This window comes from Oryzias melastigma, linkage group LG20 (genome assembly GCF_002922805.2).
Source record: "Oryzias melastigma strain HK-1 linkage group LG20, ASM292280v2, whole genome shotgun sequence".
Lineage (NCBI taxonomy): Eukaryota > Metazoa > Chordata > Actinopteri > Beloniformes > Adrianichthyidae > Oryzias > Oryzias melastigma.
In genome coordinates, this window is record NC_050531.1 from 9,549,944 (window position 1) to 9,568,694 (window position 18,751).

General features: G+C 38.8%; 4 protein-coding genes across 6 annotated transcripts; 2 read left to right on the forward strand and 2 right to left on the reverse strand.

Moving 5' to 3' along the window:
- The first annotated feature begins 351 nt into the window (after positions 1-351).
- On the forward strand, positions 352-3,803 carry si:ch211-140b10.6 (protein POLR1D-like). Of its 2 annotated transcripts, none has more exons than XM_024279645.2 (3): positions 352-503; positions 962-1,036; positions 2,845-3,803. In XM_024279645.2, the coding sequence occupies exons 1-3, from the start codon at positions 478-480 to the stop codon at positions 3,182-3,184; spliced, it is 441 nt and encodes a 146-aa protein (XP_024135413.1). In that variant the 5' UTR covers positions 352-477; the 3' UTR covers positions 3,185-3,803. The 2 variants fall into 2 exon arrangements, with proteins under 2 accessions (XP_024135413.1, XP_036073380.1); XM_036217487.1 differs by lacking the exon at positions 352-503 and adding an exon at positions 655-887.
- A 928-nt stretch (positions 3,804-4,731) lies between these two features.
- pdx1 (pancreatic and duodenal homeobox 1) lies at positions 4,732-7,342 on the forward strand. Its single transcript, XM_024280442.2, has 2 exons — positions 4,732-5,408; positions 6,691-7,342. The coding sequence occupies exons 1-2, from the start codon at positions 5,036-5,038 to the stop codon at positions 7,077-7,079; spliced, it is 762 nt and encodes a 253-aa protein (XP_024136210.1). The 5' UTR covers positions 4,732-5,035; the 3' UTR covers positions 7,080-7,342.
- A 145-nt stretch (positions 7,343-7,487) lies between these two features.
- urad (ureidoimidazoline (2-oxo-4-hydroxy-4-carboxy-5-) decarboxylase) lies at positions 7,488-8,371 on the reverse strand. The gene is made up of 2 exons (XM_024280443.2): positions 8,105-8,371; positions 7,488-7,990 (listed from the first exon to the last, which is right to left on the reverse strand). Exons 1-2 carry the CDS (start codon positions 8,277-8,279, stop codon positions 7,641-7,643), a joined length of 525 nt encoding a protein of 174 aa, XP_024136211.1. The 5' UTR covers positions 8,280-8,371; the 3' UTR covers positions 7,488-7,640.
- A 133-nt stretch (positions 8,372-8,504) lies between these two features.
- Positions 8,505-16,174, reverse strand: LOC112151601 (receptor-type tyrosine-protein kinase FLT3). 2 transcript variants are annotated; one of them, XM_024280612.2, is made up of 14 exons: positions 15,102-16,171; positions 14,664-14,740; positions 14,423-14,574; positions 14,225-14,349; positions 14,022-14,133; positions 13,804-13,937; positions 13,483-13,646; positions 13,242-13,374; positions 12,990-13,164; positions 11,371-11,471; positions 11,177-11,285; positions 10,900-11,105; positions 10,727-10,836; positions 8,505-10,649 (listed from the first exon to the last, which is right to left on the reverse strand). In XM_024280612.2, the coding sequence occupies exons 3-14, from the start codon at positions 14,572-14,574 to the stop codon at positions 10,629-10,631; spliced, it is 1,542 nt and encodes a 513-aa protein (XP_024136380.2). In that variant the 5' UTR covers positions 14,664-14,740; positions 15,102-16,171; the 3' UTR covers positions 8,505-10,628. The 2 variants fall into 2 exon arrangements, with proteins under 2 accessions (XP_024136380.2, XP_036073317.1); XM_036217424.1 differs by having other exon boundaries at positions 14,664-16,174.
- Positions 16,175-18,751: the final 2,577 nt, after the last annotated feature.

Genomic DNA, 18,751 nt, shown 5'->3' on the forward strand with positions numbered 1-18,751 from the left:
CTGGGCGGAGTTTGCCGCTGTCAATCCATAAAAAAAATTAGAGGTGGCTTTGATGCCGCCTGAGCAAAAACGTCAATTCCGTGGAATTAAAATCTTCTTTTGATACGATGATGTTTATAATTCTAGCTTGATAGATACATAAACATAAGCGTCTGCATTATAGAAGGTATTAAACTAAAATCCACTTTCTTTTTTAAGCGACAAAAATAACAGCTGTCTTAGCAATTACCAATCAATTTCGCATTAATTTTGGACTCTAAAAAAATTTTATTTTACATTCAAAATATGTTTTTATTTAAAAAGAATATTCAAGTTAACCAATACAACAAAAATTAATATATGATCAGGCATCTTTTAGTCGTAAAAGTAGGGTCCTGTGATGAAGGACCCCACAGAGGTAAACAAATCGGCTAACATGAAACTGTAGAAATTTCCTGCATTAATCCTACGGTTTTAGCGTTTATTTGGTCCTGCATAATGGCAGAAGATAATGACTTGGAAAAGTGAGTATTTTTAAAGAGTATTGTCGATAATTTGTCGTACATTTTCCTGACTGATAATAAACTAATATTAAAAGCAGTTTACCACTACAGATTAGCACGTTTTTATTTATGTTGCTCCTGAGTTATTTAGGGATGGTGTATGGGTTTTCTAGCAGTCAGCACGCCCTGCCTTTGGCTAATCAACAGCTGTTCTCACTGTGTCTTAAATTTAAGATCGTCTGAATCAGAGAGCCCCCCGCGAGACTAATGACTCGGCTGGTCGGGTTAAACGAGGACACCGCCGATGTCCTTTACTCATTATGATTCACTTCTATCCTCTGCGTCTCTTTTTCTCTCTCTCGCTCTCACATAATTATATTAGTCTCCCCTTGGCTCCCCCTTGAGGTTTTATGTCATCTTTGTCCTCAATTTCTCCTCTGTTGTTATTCGCACTATTTTTGATGTATCTTTTCCTCCAGACGGGCCATAGAGGAGCTCCTCAAGGAGACAGACAGAGCTAGGGTGAGAGCTGAGACTATGGGCCCTGCAGGATGGTGAGCTATGATTCTGAAATGTCATCCCTGTCATGTCTCACATCATTGGTTTACCTGGGCTTTGTAAGAGAATTATATTATTATTTGTTGCCATATTTGGGTTTGACTAGTTTTCAGGTGGTTTTAACTTTACCTACTATTGTAAGTTGTTCTGGAGACAATTTTCTGTCTTGGGACACATATGCCAACTTAGTATGCCATGAATCCATCTTTTTTCTTAACCTGCTATGCTGGTGTTTCTTTCTGAGTCATGAAGCCTGTCCTGCCTATGGGGGGGCACCCTGCACAGGTTGTCAGTCTGTCGCAGCCACACAATCACTCTCACACATGCACACCTACGGACACTTTTAGAGTAACTAATCAACCAATGAGGCATGTTTTTCGTTTGAGAGAAGAAGCTAATGTGCCTGGAGAAAACCCAAGCATCACAGAGAGAGCATCCACATAGTGAATTTATCCTTGTGATATGAATAAAGTTCAATTCTATACATACTCTACACAGAAAGATCCCAGCTGGGATTCAAACCAGGGCCTTCTTGCTGCGAGGCGAGTGCACAGAATAATACAACCCTTTTAATTTTTCTGAATTGATTTACAGTATCCAAACTCATTTTTTCTTTACAGAACTTTATTTCAGATGTTAAAAGTCAAAGCTAACGTTTTGAAGCTGTCATTCACAAGTTGTTGTATGCAATTATAAAATGTGTTTAATTGGAGAAGAAAAAAGTCTAAAACTGTTCAAAATGTTTAGATCAATACTAGCAAATGTGCCTTTTGAAATTTCTGCCTTTAAAAAAATTACTCAAGTTTTCACTGATATTAAAAGCAAATTCTGTCCAGTTTTAAGTTTGTATTCAAGGCAAAATCAGCTCGAAGGGTTTAATTATATAACAAAAAAAAAATCTAATACATGAATTGGAGCTGTCATTTAGAATATGTATAGAGTAAAAAACATGTCAATTAGAGCTAGATAATGATAAAACACGTAAAGGAAATGTTATGGTCAAGCCGGGGTGGGAATATATACATTTGCTTCCTCCCACTCCCTTTCAGGCAATCTCTTAATGTATATTTATCCTGTGTTTGACATGTCTTTGTGGATGCAAACCTTTGATGATTGATTGCATTGCACATTATTTTTTTTCTTCTTGATTGCTTGAAATAAACCATTTCTAATCTAATCTAATCTAACTTTACAGTGTATTTTAACTAAAATAGGCAATATTTTAATAAATGTTAACATAGAGAATTAAAAATATCATGATTATAATGTTAACGCTTTTCACAAGTTTTATTAATCACAAACGTTTTCTGAAAAACGGCCCGCAAAGCGTATCAGATAGTATCACATTTTAACCTTTATAGTTTGAGATTTTTAGCACCACTAAACAATTTTTCAGACTGTTAAGCATCATAAATTCCTTTTATTGAGCAAATATTTGTTGGCTGATTATATAATTTGATCAACAATGTTAGTTTATTTATTTTTTTAATTCCCTACATCTCAATCAAACTATTTAGTAGTAAATTAATGATTGAACCCGTATTTTAGATGCTAGAAAACATGGCAAAACAGTACAATACCATGTTTTATTTTTATGTTTGAAACCGAAAATAAAAGTGTAAGATAATGAAATAATTAAATTGTACTCTGGAGACAATCTAGTCTTTAATGGAAAGTATTTAAAATGTGTTACTTATACTGATCAAATAACTGTCTCTTTTCACTGAGTCTTACCTTCACATAATAACCTTAATCGTCAAAAATCTGAAATTTTAAGTGGTTGTTCTGTCTTCTTCTCTGTCAGGTTGAAATGTCCTCTGCGGAGCACCAACAAACGCTTTCTCCTCAACACCCTGCGCTCCACTGGCATGCAGCGGCGCAACGATGAGCCGAGAACCACGGACTCCAAAACAAGAGGCCGCCTGACCCACAAGTCCCGTGACAGACGACGTGACCGCAGCAGAACACCTCCGACAGATCATGGGAGTAACGGACGCCACACAGACCATAAACACCATAGCCGCACAAACCGAGATAAGGAACTGGACAAAGATAAGAACAAATATGACAGACACAGGGACGACAGCAGAGACAGGAAGCATGCCGATGGACCCCACGGAGACAGAAAGAGAAAGACTTCATGACTGAACTCGGTGTGTTTGAGAAGGAAGCCTTGACACTGTACTGAAAAATTGATTAGCTGGAGGATTAACACTGACTTGAAATAGTTCTTTACCAAAAAGACTAGAAGGACCTCTGCTGGTCACAAAACGTTGTAAAGACACATAATATAACATTTGTATTACAGCTTATTAGAAATATTTTAAATTAAAGAATAAAAGAAAAAAAAATGTTTCCAGGCATGAATAATTGATCCCCTTACAAATCTTTATTTCCACCTGCATGACACATCAAGAATACTTTATAAGATTTTATCTAAAAAAAAAACAATATTAAAGCAAATATTTGCTGTATTAGGTTCCACTTTGTAAAGGTGGCTGAAGCTCCATTATAATGTCATTACCATTCTTTTGTGGTTATCCGCTAGTCGTGTTTACATAAGCCATGCTGCTGTCGCCAAAGGGTAAACAAATTTTATACTGTGTCTAATGTTTTGAAATGTGCACACCAGCTATCAGAACTGCTCTTGTTTGTCAAAGGAGAAAAGCGGTTTCCTTACACTCCTAGTTGTGGTTTATGTCCTCAAGAGGCTGTAATAGTGATTAATAAAAATGTAAAAAACATGATTCCCATCATTCTGGACATTTAGCTGCTGTAACATCACTGTAACTCTCGTAACTCCCATTTTCAGCTTTTATTGGTCTTGTTTTTACATTACAATTACAACCACCAGTTGGATCATTTCTCCCAGTCTGCAGCAGAGGTCTAAAAGTCCCCCCAAATTGTTTCATGCTTCATAAATCATGCAGTCCATCTCCACTGAAGTCCAATCCTGGTTAACTGTTTCCTTCCTCTTTGCAACAATGATCAAATACCATTAAGCCATAATCAGGCGACTCTTTTGCGCAGAATTGGTTTGCTTGAACTTTATTGCATTGCTGAGTGCTGCATTAAGATACCATGAAAAGCGCCATCATTGCTTTTGAGGGTCCAAAAGCAAATAGTCAGTTGATGTAAAACAGCAGTATCTAAGCTCACATGGGTCTTCCCGGTTTAGGAGAAATGAGCATCTCAGAGTGTTGCGTAAAGTTCCAGGTGCGCTCCGGGGGATGCGCGCTCCACGTCGTTTAATTGAGTTCGGTCACGCTCTCCAACTTAATTGACACACTAGGAGAGCGGTTGTTTAATGGGGCGGACACTCACGACCGGCAGGGGCTAATGGCCAGCAAACATGGAGAGAGGGCAGCTGTTTGTTGTCGCTAAGGGCCCTTCGCGCGGCGCGCAAATTTGAGTTAAATGATGCATTTCTGAAAGTGTAATGGATAGGTTTTTAGACAACAGAAAAGGACAGAGTAAAAATAATAAAATAAATGCAATGGAAAACATCGAGTTTCCAAGACGACTGCCTCTTATCTGAGAGGTCAAGCAATGTTCGCATCGATTTATCAGGCGCAAACAGACATATCCGAATAAAATATCGATTGAAACTATGAATGAAGAGTTGTGATCATTTTGGCTTTTCATAAGGAGGCAGAGTTAAACTTGTTCATAAGAGTCGGGGCTCGCGCAGGTGGGAGCCAGGTAAACGTTATTTACAGAGTGGCATTGATTTATGCGCTGACAGTCGTCCTGTTTAATTTACCGAGCGACGAAAAACCCACAAGCTGGAGAATATCCTAGAAACTCGGCGCCTTGCTCTGCCGTCCTGAGCAAATAATGAAACCAATGACCTGGGCGCCGCAGAGTCACATGGTGACAGAGCGACACACCTGCGTGGAGCAGTCGGGGCCTCGCAGTTGCGCCACAAGCAGGTAAGGTCCACACAGGACGCGCAGGTGCGCTGACTGCCCCGCAGCTTCGGGTGTCCTCCAGCCATGAATCGGGAAGATCAGTACTACCCCTCTCAGGTGTTCAAAGACCCCTGCGCTTACCAGAGGCCGCAGTGCGATGAGTACAGCCCACCACCGTGCCTCTACATGAGCCGCCAGGCCCACTCCGTCTACACTCCGCCGACTCTGGGAGCCTTGGAGCAGGCCAGCTTACCGGACGCGGCCCCGGTTTATGGTCTACCCAGCATGCGGGAGGATCCAGGTGTGCCTCAGCTCCACCACCAGCAGGAACTGCAGCAGCCGCCGCTCCAAGCTCTGGGATATGGAGACACGGTGGAGCAGAGCGCGTATCAGCTGCCTTTCCCCTGGATGAAAACCACCAAATCTCACTCACACACCTGGAAGGGACAGTGGGCAGGTAAAGGCTTCCTTTATGCAAGTTGGTGAATAAATTCCTTAAAGATGCCATGTTTGGTGCTTTATCTGGACATTTTGGCCACATCAATGAAATTCTGGGCGTTTCAGTTTACCCTTGTCCGCCTGTAAAAGGCCAGGAAGGTGAACGCTTTCTGTTATCAGGTCGTTAGTTTTTTTTAAGTGTTTTTTAACGTTTGGCCTCATCCTTAGTCGAGCAAAGCAAGATGCAATTATTCTCTCCATCAACCCCAGACCGAACAGGTTTCAGCACTGTTATACATTTTAAACAAATAAATGTGTGCATTAGTTTAGTAATTCGTGAGTAGCAATATTTTTAGCATATTTAAGTGAAACATTTTACAATGATCTATGAGGATTTAATAGCTTTATGAGGACTTTTTAAGTTCTCGCCCCCTTTTCAAAGATAAATGATAAATGGCAAAGAATAAGATATATTGTGAATATTCTTGCATTTCTACAACTAGCATTCAAAATAAAAATGTAATTAAGTAGAAATTATGTTTATTTTTTTCATTAACTATCACAGGGTGAGAATGTGACGCACAGGAAAATGAGTCTACTTTAGGACTTATGGTGTTTGATTGTTGTGACTGGATTAATTCTTAACAGGAAAAAGACATAAATAATGCTATATAACTGATAAGAATATATGTACGACAGATTTATTGTCCATATTATTATTGACAATAATTATGTCCCGTAATAGAGGCAAAGAGAATTTCCTTTAACACGGGAAAGTCAGAAAAAATGAACAAAATTTTTATCTCTTTTACCTTTTGAAGTCTTCCATCTCCAGTAAAATATATATTTACATTTATATGAAATTTAAATAAGCTTTTTAATGTTTTATGGATTTAAATTGATAAACTAAAAATAAAAAAACATAAAAAACTAAATGATGGTGAGTTATTTCCAAACAGATGCATTCATATGATAGTGTTAAATGTTGGGGTTTTATTTTGGAGCAATACTTAATTTTGAGGTTATAGTGGTTTCATTTGAACCAAAATTATGTTTTTTCTGAGTTTTTTATATGAGATAACATAATCCAGAAAAAAGTTATTCCCAACCTCAAAGTTGGGCTAAAACATACCAAGCCTGGTTTATTTTTAACTATATGCCATTTTAGTGCGTAAAACGTTCTTATTTTTTTGGAATATAGGTTACATGACACTTCCAAAGAAGCCATGTGAGGTTGCTTTTGCTGGGTTTGACTCACATGTTTGTTGTTTTAATAACCCTGTGTCTCCATTCGGTTTAAGGGCCATACGTGATGGCGGAAACAGAAGAAAACAAGCGCACCAGGACTGCGTACACGCGCGCACAGCTCCTGGAGCTGGAGAAGGAGTTTCTGTTCAACCGCTACATCTCCAGGCCGCGGCGCGTCGAGCTGGCGCTGACCCTGAGCCTCACCGAGCGCCACATCAAGATCTGGTTTCAGAACCGGCGCATGAAGTGGAAGAAGGAGGAGGACCGGAGGAGGGCGAGGGGAGGTGATCCGGATCAAGACTCGTCCATCACCTCTGGAGATCAGGGAGAGACTGCAGGTGGAGTCTCCTCCACGAACGGATCTCACAACACGTCCACACCCCCGGTTTCCCCGCTTCACGGTTGCACTCTCTCTGTTCCTGGAACAAGGGAACCAGCATAGACCACTTATTCTGAAGACTGGGACCTTCAGAGAACCTCAAACATCTCGAGTTACATTTTTTTTCTGGACCAAAGTTTCTGTTGGAGCTTGTCATTTCTGGACTACTTCCACCTCTCCATCATGTTCACATGTTTTAAGTTACTTGCGACACCAGGGGGCATCTGGAGACCACAAGCCGCTCTTTACGCGCAGCAGGGTTTCACCTGCAAACAAAGCGTGTGCATTTTCCAGTCAAATCTGAATCTTTATATTTTGTTAAAATATAAGTGAGCAATTTCTCAAATGTTTGTAGATTCTCGTTCATCCAGGCTGATTCCATCTAAGCTGGATTTGGTTTATATTTTATTGTTGAAGATGTTTCTCCAAAAAGCTTTCAGAATTGAAGTCTCTTGGAGAAAAAGTAAAGTATTTCTCAAATGTGAATCAGCTTTATTGTTCTATATTACGTTTAACATATTGATATTTCATTAAAAACTCAACTTATATATTTGAAATAAAGAATACAACACGTCTGACAGCAGTATTGGGGTTTGGCACAGAGGTGCGCGCGTCTCTTTCAGTTCATAACTTGAACGTTCCGTCAGAAAGCAGCAAGGTGTTGATGCGCAGGTGGCAGATCTTCTTCACCTCCTCGATACCGCGCGCCCTTTCTACAGCGAGCTCGTTCTGGCAGCGCGCGGACAGCTGCTGCAGGATGGCCGCCTTGTCGTTTATCCGCGCGCAAATGACAAAAGGGAACCCAAAGCGCTTCTTGTACTCCTCGTTCAGGCGCGCCATGCGCGCAGCTTCCGAGGAGCTCAGCGCGTCCATGCCGGCTCCAGCCTGCTCCTCCTGAGACTCTCTGGTCAAAGTGCCGCTTTTGAGATCCCTTCCAGCAAGGTCCGGATGGCATCTGAGGATCCCCTCTTTACCTGGACACATTGTTATCACTCTATTTGACGATGAACTGTGCAAATATGCACATTTGGCAAAAGTGCTGCAGGAAAAAAGATAAAAAAGTTCCAAAAACGTTTTAAAAGTCTCACCTGATTCAGGGAGAGCATCAATGAACTCATTAATAGCTGCTTCAAAAGCTTTTACGCTCACGAAAGGACGCCTGGACCACACAGCAGCAGGAATTATGGGACATTTTTCCACCACGTTTCCGAAAATATTAACAAAATCTTCATAAGGAAGAAGATTTACAGCAGCTATGTCCATATTTTTGTGTAAAGCCTGTAGTCAGGCGCTCGGACGATTGGATGAACTTTGGACAACAGAGGTAAACGCACTGGTGGACACACAAAACAAGACCCCACGTGTCCAGCTCTGGTTAATGTTTTCTAAGTAAAATCAGCTGTCAGTCATTTGACAATTAAACTATAGGCAGCAGCAATCAGTGAAAGGGGTCTTCTTGGTCCAAAAACGTGGATGTGTTGCTTCCACGTGCGTAAATTGCGCACAAATCATTGGGGCTTTTACATGAGAACATAAACAGTGGTACACAAGTTGGAGTTGCACATGAAAAACACGTTTATTTTCAATATACTAAACATGTTTACATATCAAACCAACATGTATGCGTGGCACATTTCAAGGAAACAGTTTCTTTAAAAAAAAAAAAAAAAGGAAAATGGGAATCGTTATTTTAAGTTTAACATATCAATATTTCAGATGCAGCTGTCAGATGATGACAAAGTCCAAACTGAATAAATTTGGACATTACAATAAAAAGAAAGAAGAAAACAAATTATTGGTTGCAACTTTTTAGTTTGTTTAAACTTTAAGGACAAGAAGTGTCATTTAATAATGAAGAAAAATAGTTTTCCAAAAACATTTCTGTATCAACTTAACATTTTCTTCTTTTTATTCACAAAAAATGTATTCAGTTCCTTCTTCATTTTTACTTTGTCAGTTTCAGAGAACGTCTGCACTCAGTTTTCTGCCTGAAGTTTTTCTTTTATAGCTGAGACCCAGGTCTTTTAATACAAGTGATAATTTGTCATGTTTTCTTTAACCTTTTCAATCTAAATTGAACTGTATGTCATTTTTAGAGAGAATCGTTGTTTTTGAGAATCTTTTTTAGATTTCGCTCAAGTTAGTGTTTCTTTTTGGTTCCCCAGAAAATTGAGTTTTTCTGTTTCCAGTCATCCATCTATTTCCTCTCTTTTGCTAGCTTACAGCCCCTCACAACACCAACCTAACATTACCAGTGCAGCAAAAATGGCGAGCAACATTGGAGCTTCTCAGACTTACAGTTTTGATCCAAATACCAGCTCGGACGAGAAAAACGAAGACGTACATGAATCCATTTGTCTGCGTCAGAAAGGAGCAGAGCAGGGAGCTGCGTCACGCTAACAAGCTTTTTCAAACTGCACTTTTGTGTCTGCTCACAACAACTTAAATAAAAGTCTCAAAAATGTACGTTGAGCTTAGTTTTCTTTAAATGTGTCCTCCATCATCAAATTTTACAAGAACATGTGAAAAACACCAAACACACGATTTTATCAGAGTTGGTCCAATAATTCCCCCTAAAGGACAAAGGTCACAAGCAGTTTCATTTTCTTCCTGATGAGATTTGTGAAGGAAACTTATGATAACATGTCAGTTTTAGTCACAGTCAGCACAACTAAATATAAGACAAAAGTCATTTGAAATGTTTATTTATGAAGGAAAGTGAAACTTAAAAAATGTGCCTCCCACCTTATCCAGTGTGAAGATATTCAGTTTTGCCTTGATACAAATTTTAAGTCTTTTAGCAAAAATCCCTGTTTTTTACATTTTGCTTATCAAGGAAAAGTTTGGGAAGTGGTTAGAGACCCCTGTAATGAAAATTGTGTTATTGGTGTTTTTAACATGTTTTTATAGCATTTTTCTCACTATGAAGGACATATTTAAGTTTTTAACAGTGTTTCTGAGTATTTCTTTGTTCAAATCCTGAAAGAGCAGGAGCTGATAAAAATGTACTTTTTGAGAAAGCTCTTAGTGGTGATGCAACTGAAATAGGTGGGCCAAGGTCTCCGTGCTCCACTCCATTCAGATGGATCCACTTGAATACAAATAGATTCATGAACGTCTTTGTTTTCCTCGTCCAAGCTTGCATCTGTCTTAAAACTGAACAGCTTGATAGTACTGATATTGCTCGCCGTTTTTGTTCCAATGTTAGTTTAGGGTTCTGAGGGGCTATAAGGTAACGGCAACACTGTAAACAAAGGAATGATGGGATATCAGTGGTGGGTTACTTCCACTCCAACAATCCCACCCACAACTCAGATGTGAATTTCTGATGAACTCCTGCCAATCTGCAGAAAATATGTCTTAAAAAACGTCACAGGCTTTTTGATTTTGGCTAAAAACTGCATCATCATAACTAAAAGACCACTGGCAAAGTTTTTAAAAAATATAGACTCAAGCTTTTGCAGGTTTTACCACAAGGAAGACCTTTTGATATATTTTCATCTCCAAGGAGCTCTTTTTGGTCGTCAAGGGTCTGATTCCTGAAATGTATTCCTGGTTGGTGAGCTCAAAGTTCTTCCTTGATTTCCCGTTGGGCCCAACCGTCTGGATCATCTAAAGCTGGTACTGCCGTTTCTATTGGAACCAAAGAGGATTTGATTTAATGTTCTTTCATGTGTCTGACTGAAAATGTGTCAATGTGTGAAACAAACCTTTCGGAAAAAGTAGAAGAGCCCCATCACTACTATAAAGACTAGAGCCAATGGCACGACAATACCAACTATTAATGGTGTAGAGGGGCTGGAATCAGGATGGAGAAATCCTAAAAGGACAAACAGCTTTGTTTATTTCTGCCAGCTTTAAAGGGACTTCAAACCTTTATTACCTGCAGATACTTGTGGGGAAGCTGTCGTGTTCAACCCAAACGTTTGGTCACACCAGACCCCAAGAGAGTTTTTCACGCAAAACTTAACATAGAATCCTGCTGCCTCGCTTCCGTTCAATGAGCTCTTTACTTTTTTGACACACAATTCATCAGGGTGTTCTTCATAGCCGTCTGCAACCACCTCCCAGGATAAGTTTGTTTCACAGCTGGATTGACACAAACAAGCAGTTTTAATCACCAATTCTGCAGTGACCTTGGAGACTTCAGAGACAAATACCTGTCATTAGAAGATTTGCAGGATGTCCATGTGAAGTTTACTGGTGTGACACTCTCAACCTCATAAGTAAGGGAATTAGGACCTTGGTCAAGCTTGAATTCTGGTTTGTCTGTAAGAAAATCTGATTACGAAACTGCAGCATTTTAATTAAAAATAATCTAAACAAGCTCTAATAATGATAAAAATGTACATACCTGCAAAACAAACTGTGATCTCCTTTGTTTCCTTTTTTCCTGCAGCTTCAAGAAATAACTTGTAGATTCCTGATGTTTTGAGTTCACAAAATTTCACAGTCCTGAAAAGCATTTTTATATTTGTCAGACACTCTCCATGTGCAGTTGCGCTCATAAATTAACATTTTCTAGAATAAATAATATATATTCTTTGCAATTTTTCATGAAATATAAACAACTCAAAACTTTTTTCCCCCACTCATTGAAGCCACTTATTTTCAAAAAATCTGTTTACTCTTTTTTAATCACTTTGACATCAGAAACTACCCTAATTACCCTGTTCAAAAGTTTACATATCCTGATAACTTTAACCATCCTCAACTGTCACTCCTTTGCCTGAAATCAATTTGTGTGCACTAAAAGCCTTGGAGTTACTGACCTATAAACATTCCCTTGCATCCTTTGTCCAGTACTGCATTGACATTACTGACAATTTCAAAAGACCTATGGGAAAAGGTAACTGATCTGTAGGATATAAGAGGATTTCCAAGGAGCTGAGAATGCCAGCAGTGTTCAAACTTTGATCAAGAAGTGGAAAGTGAGGGATTCTGTTAAAACCAAACTACGGTCACAAAACGTTCTGCCAGAAAAATTGTTAGGGACCCAAAGAAAAACCCACAAATAACTTTAGCTGTGATCCAGGACTCTCTGAAATACGGTGGATAAATGGAAGAAAAATGGGCTGTTTGCCAGGTCGCCAAAAGAAAGCTTTTTTTTGTCAAATGCCACAAATAACTTGCTTAAAACACACTAAACTGCCAGATAAAAGCCTCCAAACTTCTGAACCAAGGTAATTTGGAGTGATGAGACCAAAATTGAACTTTACGACCACAAACATAAATGTTCCATTTGGAGACGAGTCAGTAAGGCCTATAATGAAAATAACACTGTTCCTACTGTGAAACATGGAGACGGATCACTTATGGTTTCGGGATGTGTGAGCTACAAATTACCAGAAAACGGAAACTTGGACAGAACCTACAGCAAGACGAATGCAGCACTTTATCGGAAGATACTAGAGGAAAACTTTCAGTCTTCAAATCCAAAGGCTGGCCATGGGGCGCACTTGGACATTTCAAAATTCCACCTGCCATTGGTTACAACAGGATAAGGTGAAGGTTCTGGAGTTGGCGTCTCAGTCTTCTGACCTCAATTTTATTGAGCCACTCTCAAACTGGCAGTTCAAACAAGACAGCCCAAGAATTTAAAGGAACGTAAGGTTTCTGCTAAGAAGAATGAGCTGTTTACCTCTAGCAAAAATAAAAGAGGGTCATCTACAACGACCACAAGAGACTTCAAGCATTGATGCAAAAGACTCAATACAAGGGATTAAGAACTGGAGTAGGTAAAGTCAAGCTTTGTGTACGCTGGGAAGTTTTTGCTGTCTTTATGATTTAAAAAGTGTAAACACTGCTGTTTAACAAGAAATGGCTTAACCCAACCACTATACAAGAGTGGATTTTTTTTTGGTCATTCCAGAATTAATAATTTCTTCCAGGATATGTAAACTTATGTGCACAACTGTATTTTTACTGATATTTTGTATTATCTAAAAAACGGTATTTTTGAATATGAATTACCTGTGCTTTGCTGGCCAAGTCTCTGTGCATTTAGTAACCTTCCCATCAGGATCCTCCCAGTAGCAAAGCTGGAGTGCAGGGCGGTAGGAAAGTTTTGCTTCCAAACAAACGCCAGCCTTTTTCTCAGCTAACACGTTCAAGCGTTCGTCCAGCTGAGCGGAGACGAAACCTTCAGCTGAGGAGAAACAGAAACCAGTCAAAGCATTTGAAGTTCACCAAGCGTCATTTGACCCAATGTGATGCTCTACTAACCCTGAACCTGGATGTGAAAAGATTTGTCCTTGTTGTTCAAGCTGCAGGTGTAGGTGCCACTGTGCTTCTCACTAACTTTAGGGATGGACAGGTAGGACCTCCGCCAAACATGCCTATTAGCTAAAAGGCACATCTGGGAATATAAATAAGAATTACTTATAGAATTATATTTTTATTGCCACCTAAGGAATATTCAAAAAGTTGATTTGCTTCCTCTGCAAAGTGAATAGAGTTTGGTCACCTCTTTGATTTGCTTATCTTGGCATCTTAATGAGCCCAGGTCCAGTTCTTCCCCGTCTTTCTTCCAAGTAGCATATTGGTTTAAATGATCAATTTTGCAGCGAAGCAGTAAACTCTCTCCGGGGCTCAAGGTCACATTAGAATCAGTTTCCTTCTCATTAAAGTCTAAAAGACACAAAATGCCCAGTTTACCATCATTTTCCTACATTCACTGTCAACAGTTAATCCTTTTAACTTTGCATATCGGCTTTCAGAAAGTTAGGTTTAGCAATATTACCGTAGATGTGTTTTAAGCAAGTGTTTTATTCATTTATTTATTTACCATAGTCATATAATTGTGTGCATTCTTGTCCTTCTGTGTTGGTGGCACAACACGTCACTCCTTTGTCCTCATAGCGAGTAGTTGACACCTTGCTCTTTGCCTTTTCATCGGAAATATCCATCCCTTTCTCGTTTCTGTTATAAATAAAAGGAAATTTTAGGAAATTGCGCGACATTGCTACAGCTGTTTGCAGGATGTATAAGTGTCGGACATCTTACGTCGACCATTCAATTGTTGGCTTGGGAATATCCTCAGAAATGCACATAAAATAAGCAGATCTCAAAGCGTTTTCTACGTCTGTCAGCAGCAACCGTGGTTTGGTGGGTCGTCCTATGAGATATGCCAAAGATCTTAGTTATTATTGTTTTAAATTTAGTAACCTAAGACTAAAAACAATTGAATTATAAAAATTGATACTCACTTTGCAGAACATGGAGGACCACAGTCTTTGAGAAAATGGTCGTATTGTGATCAGAACAAGTCAGAGTGTACTGGTCTGAATCTGTTTTACTGAGCGGTTGCGTGATCATGAGGTGACTCGTGTTCCTAAAATAATTTGGACGAAATTCGGTTCATATTATAAATACAAAAAGACTCATCCCATACAGAGTTTACTTACGATGTCACGATCGTTCGATTTCCTCTAATCCAGCTGCAGACAGGAGAACCAGAGAGTCCATTCACGTCGATGTTCAGCTTCTTACCATCTAACAACCTGATGCTGACAATATCAGAAGAATCCTGAAAGTCGGATGCGTTAAAACATTCCATCTGAAAGAAGAAATTCAACTGTTAGTTTGTGTGCTTTTAGACAAGAACAAAAAAACTTGTTTGTATTATTTGTTTACTGCTGCTCTTACCTGATTACTTGGCACACAGGTGTTAATTTCTGCCCCAACTGTGCAAAGATCTCCAAGAAGACACAGCAACAAAGAGGCTTGAAGGATAGAATCCATTTTATTATATATATTTTTATTTTGGCAAAAATCCCCATATAAAAAGTTCAATAAAGTAATGCCTTTATGTCCTCTAGGAAAAAACGTTTTTACAAGACATATGTTGAGCTTTTGTGCTTATGGTCAGCACCATCTACAGAGCAGTTTGGTATTCTTTTCTTAATGTGGGTCACTTTGGCAAAGAGAAAAAGCAGACTTACAAAGTCTTCTTGAAGTGATTAGATCAAATAAAGTAGTCAAAAACAACTTTTCTGATTTTAAAGAAGAAGGTGTTATATTGCCAAAGGTTTCAGAGCTCAAACATGCATGGAGTTAGATCCACCTTCGGCACAAGAGACTCACAGAAATATCCCAGATCCGGTCAGGATGAGGAGACTGATCTCATCGTTTATCTGTTGTGTGAGACTATATAAAGGCTGTGCGGGTGTGGTGGAGCTGGAGGTGGAGCTCCGTATCCCAGCCAGAACCCAAACGGGCCAAACCATGATTTTCTTTTTTCTTTCTTTCTTTCTTTTATCTATAAAAATGATCTTATATTACCTTAAGAACACACAAAAAAACCAAATTATTTATGAAAGATTCATTTTTTGAGTGTACTCCTTACATACCCGGAAGTAAAAAGACTCGATTTCGGAAGCACCGCCTTTCGCCCCTTGTGAGTGCTGGCCATTTCATGATGTGAACCATCTGGTTTCAGAATTCCAGGATTTATTAAGTGGACTTGACATTTTTTTTTTTTGCTTTATTGCACAACTACACACTACAAAACAAAACATGGCTTGAAATTATAGAACAGAGTTTTTACATACTACAATTGAACAGAGGGGACAATTGCAGCAGTAAACAGGAAAAACTGTAGATCTGAGCAAAGTGGGGCAAACAGAAATCACATAACCATAGATATGCAAGGGAAGTTTCTAGTCCATCATATATTATTTTGATTTTTGATTTCTTAATGACCTTCAATAACTCTTGTGGAGAAAAGTTACTCAGAACATTTGAGTTCATAACTCAAAAGTGAACTTATTTTGACCAGTTCTTCCAAGAAATGATTTGTCTCATGTTCTCTATCTAATCTTCCCTGTATTAAGTTGGGAACTGACCCATTAACAGTATTTTGATTTGAACTTCACTCACGTTTTAAAAATTTGTCTCACTTACATATTCAGGGCAGAATTTTTTGTTCATTAATAAAGGCGTGCGGGGCCTGTTGCAGAATAGACTAAAATCATGTATTTTTGTGCATTTGTTTTAAGCTTTAGTGAACAAAGATTGACATTGTGACCCTCCCTAATGCCTTTCTGGATCCAGCTGTAGACACACCACTGCAGCTCACATTACACTTCTGATAAACAGAACCTGGTGGGCGGTGTCTGTGCTCCCTTTTTTCTCCCCACGGCGAAGCGGCCGAAAAGTGCAAGTGTTTATTAAGCTTATTAAGTTTATTAAGTGTTTATTAAGAGAGGCCTGGTTTTAAGGCACAGAGAGACACAGTGATATGGAGGACCAAAAGGGCCAAAATGAACACTCCTCATCTGCATCATAAAGTAGGCCTATGCTGACACAGGGACAGTCTTTTGTTCTGTATGGGGTGCCATTTCTAAATCCAAAATGTTTACATCAATGTTTTCAGATATTTAGTGTGTTTTAGGAAAAATAAACAGGTTTTGTTTTTCAAATGCATATTTTCACGCTTTAAAGTAAGGTGTTTTATAGTTTGTCTTCTGATGACATGGGACCTATGGACAGCCTTTTAAACTGTATTTTACATGTTAAAAAGTGGATGGGAGAAAACTTCTTGCAGCTCAACCAAGACAAAACTGAGGTCTTGGTTATCGGTTCTGAAGCTGAGAGAGAAAGGGTCCAAGTTTAGCTGTCTTCCAACTTCATGAATGTTTATAATTGTTAGGAATCTCCATTTCAGCCTGGAGTTCCCAGTGGAACTATAACCCAAAAGTGAACTCCAGAGTTGATGATGTTTTCGACTACGTAATCCAAGAAAATGATCTACCTAAGGTTCCCTTTGTTATGTTGGGAAATCTGCCACCTCGACATTTCTCCGCCTCTTTTTCCAGCCAATATTCTAAAGTAAATGTTTTTTTAACAAAGGCTTCCAGGAAAGTTAAGATAGTAAAAACATGCGCTATTGGATCTTCTACGGGCAGCGAGTCGACCCTCCGGTACGATTGCCAAAGAACGGTTGTTGTTGTCATGAGGGCTGTGATTCTGGTCACGTACGCGTGGGTATAAATATCTACACGCAAAGATTTGGGGCTTCGACAAAATCTGAGTGGCTACGCTGGAAGAATTTCTGACTTTATTCATGAATAAAGACCCTTTGAATAAGCTGACTTTTTACTTTTATTCAGCTATTTTTTTTCCACAACATATTTGGCGACCCAGATGGGACCATAGATATAATAGGGAGTAGATGCCGCATCGACCGCTACTCTCTATTGGCGCTGACGAGCCACGGGGCCGCCATCTTGGACCGGTCGCCCACTCCACTTGATGTAATCTGTTTGACAGGCGCCACGAAGAGTGATAACTCGCTGAATACTCAGCTGATTTTCACTTTTTTTTCGCTGCAAACATCAAACATGTGGCTATGATGCAGTACACATGGTTTGGCATATTTGACCTTTTATTGGGCTTAACAGTCAGAGAATATACTGATATAGTTATAAGATATGTTAGTATTTTTACCAAAATGCTAACATATGAAGCAAAAAGAACAAAAACAGAAAAAACCCTCAGCTATTTCAATATATGATAAGTATATTTACATTTTCATTATAATATATATATATATATATATGTGCATGTGTGTGTGTGTGTGTGTGTGTGTAATATAATGTAGTTAGACATTTTTGAGAGAGAGAAAAAAGCCTAAAAAAAAGAGACAAACCATAAACAATGATTACAAATGTACAAAATAGTTTTTTAAATTTTGATTTGATTTATTTCAAACATATAAAATGCAACAAAAAGGACTTAAAAAAATCAATGCAATCTTCTTTTATAAATGAAAAGTCCAAAACCAAATTCAATAAATACATGTTTCAAAACAAGATAGGCAGAAGCAAAACGTATTTAAGCCTATTCTTTTATGTATTTTTCCAGTAACTCAAATAATTCACAATCTAAACTAAACAATCAATATTCAGAAACTGACAATTTTTCCTCTTTTTACCCATAAATCCTATACATTGTTATCCACAATCACCATTTCACAATCAAGAATTGCTTAAATCATAATTTTATTATTCCATGTTGTAGAAATAACTAAGAAATAAGATGTTGGTATGAACCCAGTGTAGAGCACACACAGCAGAGAGAATATTCTTGATTTATTGATTTCCAAAGCCCTGAACATTTCCAAAATTACTGTATGTGATTTAGGTCTGATCACTGCTGTGTTTGTTTTCAGAACACAGTTCCAGTACACACAAATGATTTGAGGGAAGAGATCACAAAACGGTAAATAACTAAAAATACTAGGGAGATGTTCAACCAGACTTTCTGTCTGACACCTCACCTCTCAGGGGATTCAGTCAATGAACTTGTCGATAGCTTTAATGCCAATATGTCGAATATCATGGATAGTTTTGCTCCTATAAGATGAAGGTGATCTCTGGTAGGAAAAAATCTCCATGGAGAAATTCCATACTCGTAAAGAATGGGAAAAGAGTTTATCAGAAATCTGACCTCACTACATAGCTTCAATCTATCTATCCAAAAACTACCAACCAGTCAAGTTGTGGATGCCGGCTAACTTTCATGGCCTCAATGAAAACAAAACTGAGGTAATGGTGTTTTTACCCCAGTGGTCGAAAGGATCATGATGCTGATCTCCTCTCTCTGTGGTCACAAGCTTGGACGTGAAACTTGATGCTGCCCTGAAACTCAACCTCCAAGTAAATGCTGTGACGAGGTCCTGTTTTTTTCAGATGTGATTTGTTTGTGGGGAAAAAATGACCACATAACACTGA

What these genes read in the sequence shown, in the direction of transcription:
- si:ch211-140b10.6 (XM_024279645.2), top strand. Translation starts at nt 478, where the DNA reads ATGGCAGAAGATAATGACTTGGAAAA. An exon ending in GAAGATAATGACTTGGAAAA is followed by an intron (nt 504 to 961) that starts GTGAGTATTTTT and finishes CTTTTCCTCCAG; the next exon opens with ACGGGCCATAGAGGAGCTCC. An exon ending in ACTATGGGCCCTGCAGGATG is followed by an intron (nt 1,037 to 2,844) that starts GTGAGCTATGAT and finishes CTTCTCTGTCAG; the next exon opens with GTTGAAATGTCCTCTGCGGA.
- pdx1 (XM_024280442.2), top strand. Translation starts at nt 5,036, where the DNA reads ATGAATCGGGAAGATCAGTACTACCCCTCTCAGGTGTTCAAAGACCCC. An exon ending in CTGGAAGGGACAGTGGGCAG is followed by an intron (nt 5,409 to 6,690) that starts GTAAAGGCTTCC and finishes ATTCGGTTTAAG; the next exon opens with GGCCATACGTGATGGCGGAA.
- urad (XM_024280443.2), bottom strand. Translation starts at nt 8,279, where the DNA reads ATGGACATAGCTGCTGTAAATCTTCTTCCTTATGAAGATTTTGTTAAT. An exon ending in TGATGCTCTCCCTGAATCAG is followed by an intron (nt 7,991 to 8,104) that starts GTGAGACTTTTA and finishes CAATGTGTCCAG; the next exon opens with GTAAAGAGGGGATCCTCAGA.
- LOC112151601 (XM_036217424.1), bottom strand. Translation starts at nt 14,759, where the DNA reads ATGGATTCTATCCTTCAAGCCTCTTTGTTGCTGTGTCTTCTTGGAGAT. An exon ending in CCAACAATTGAATGGTCGAC is followed by an intron (nt 13,938 to 14,021) that starts GTAAGATGTCCG and finishes TATTTATAACAG; the next exon opens with AAACGAGAAAGGGATGGATA. An exon ending in AAGATAAGCAAATCAAAGAG is followed by an intron (nt 13,375 to 13,482) that starts GTGACCAAACTC and finishes TTATATTCCCAG; the next exon opens with ATGTGCCTTTTAGCTAATAG.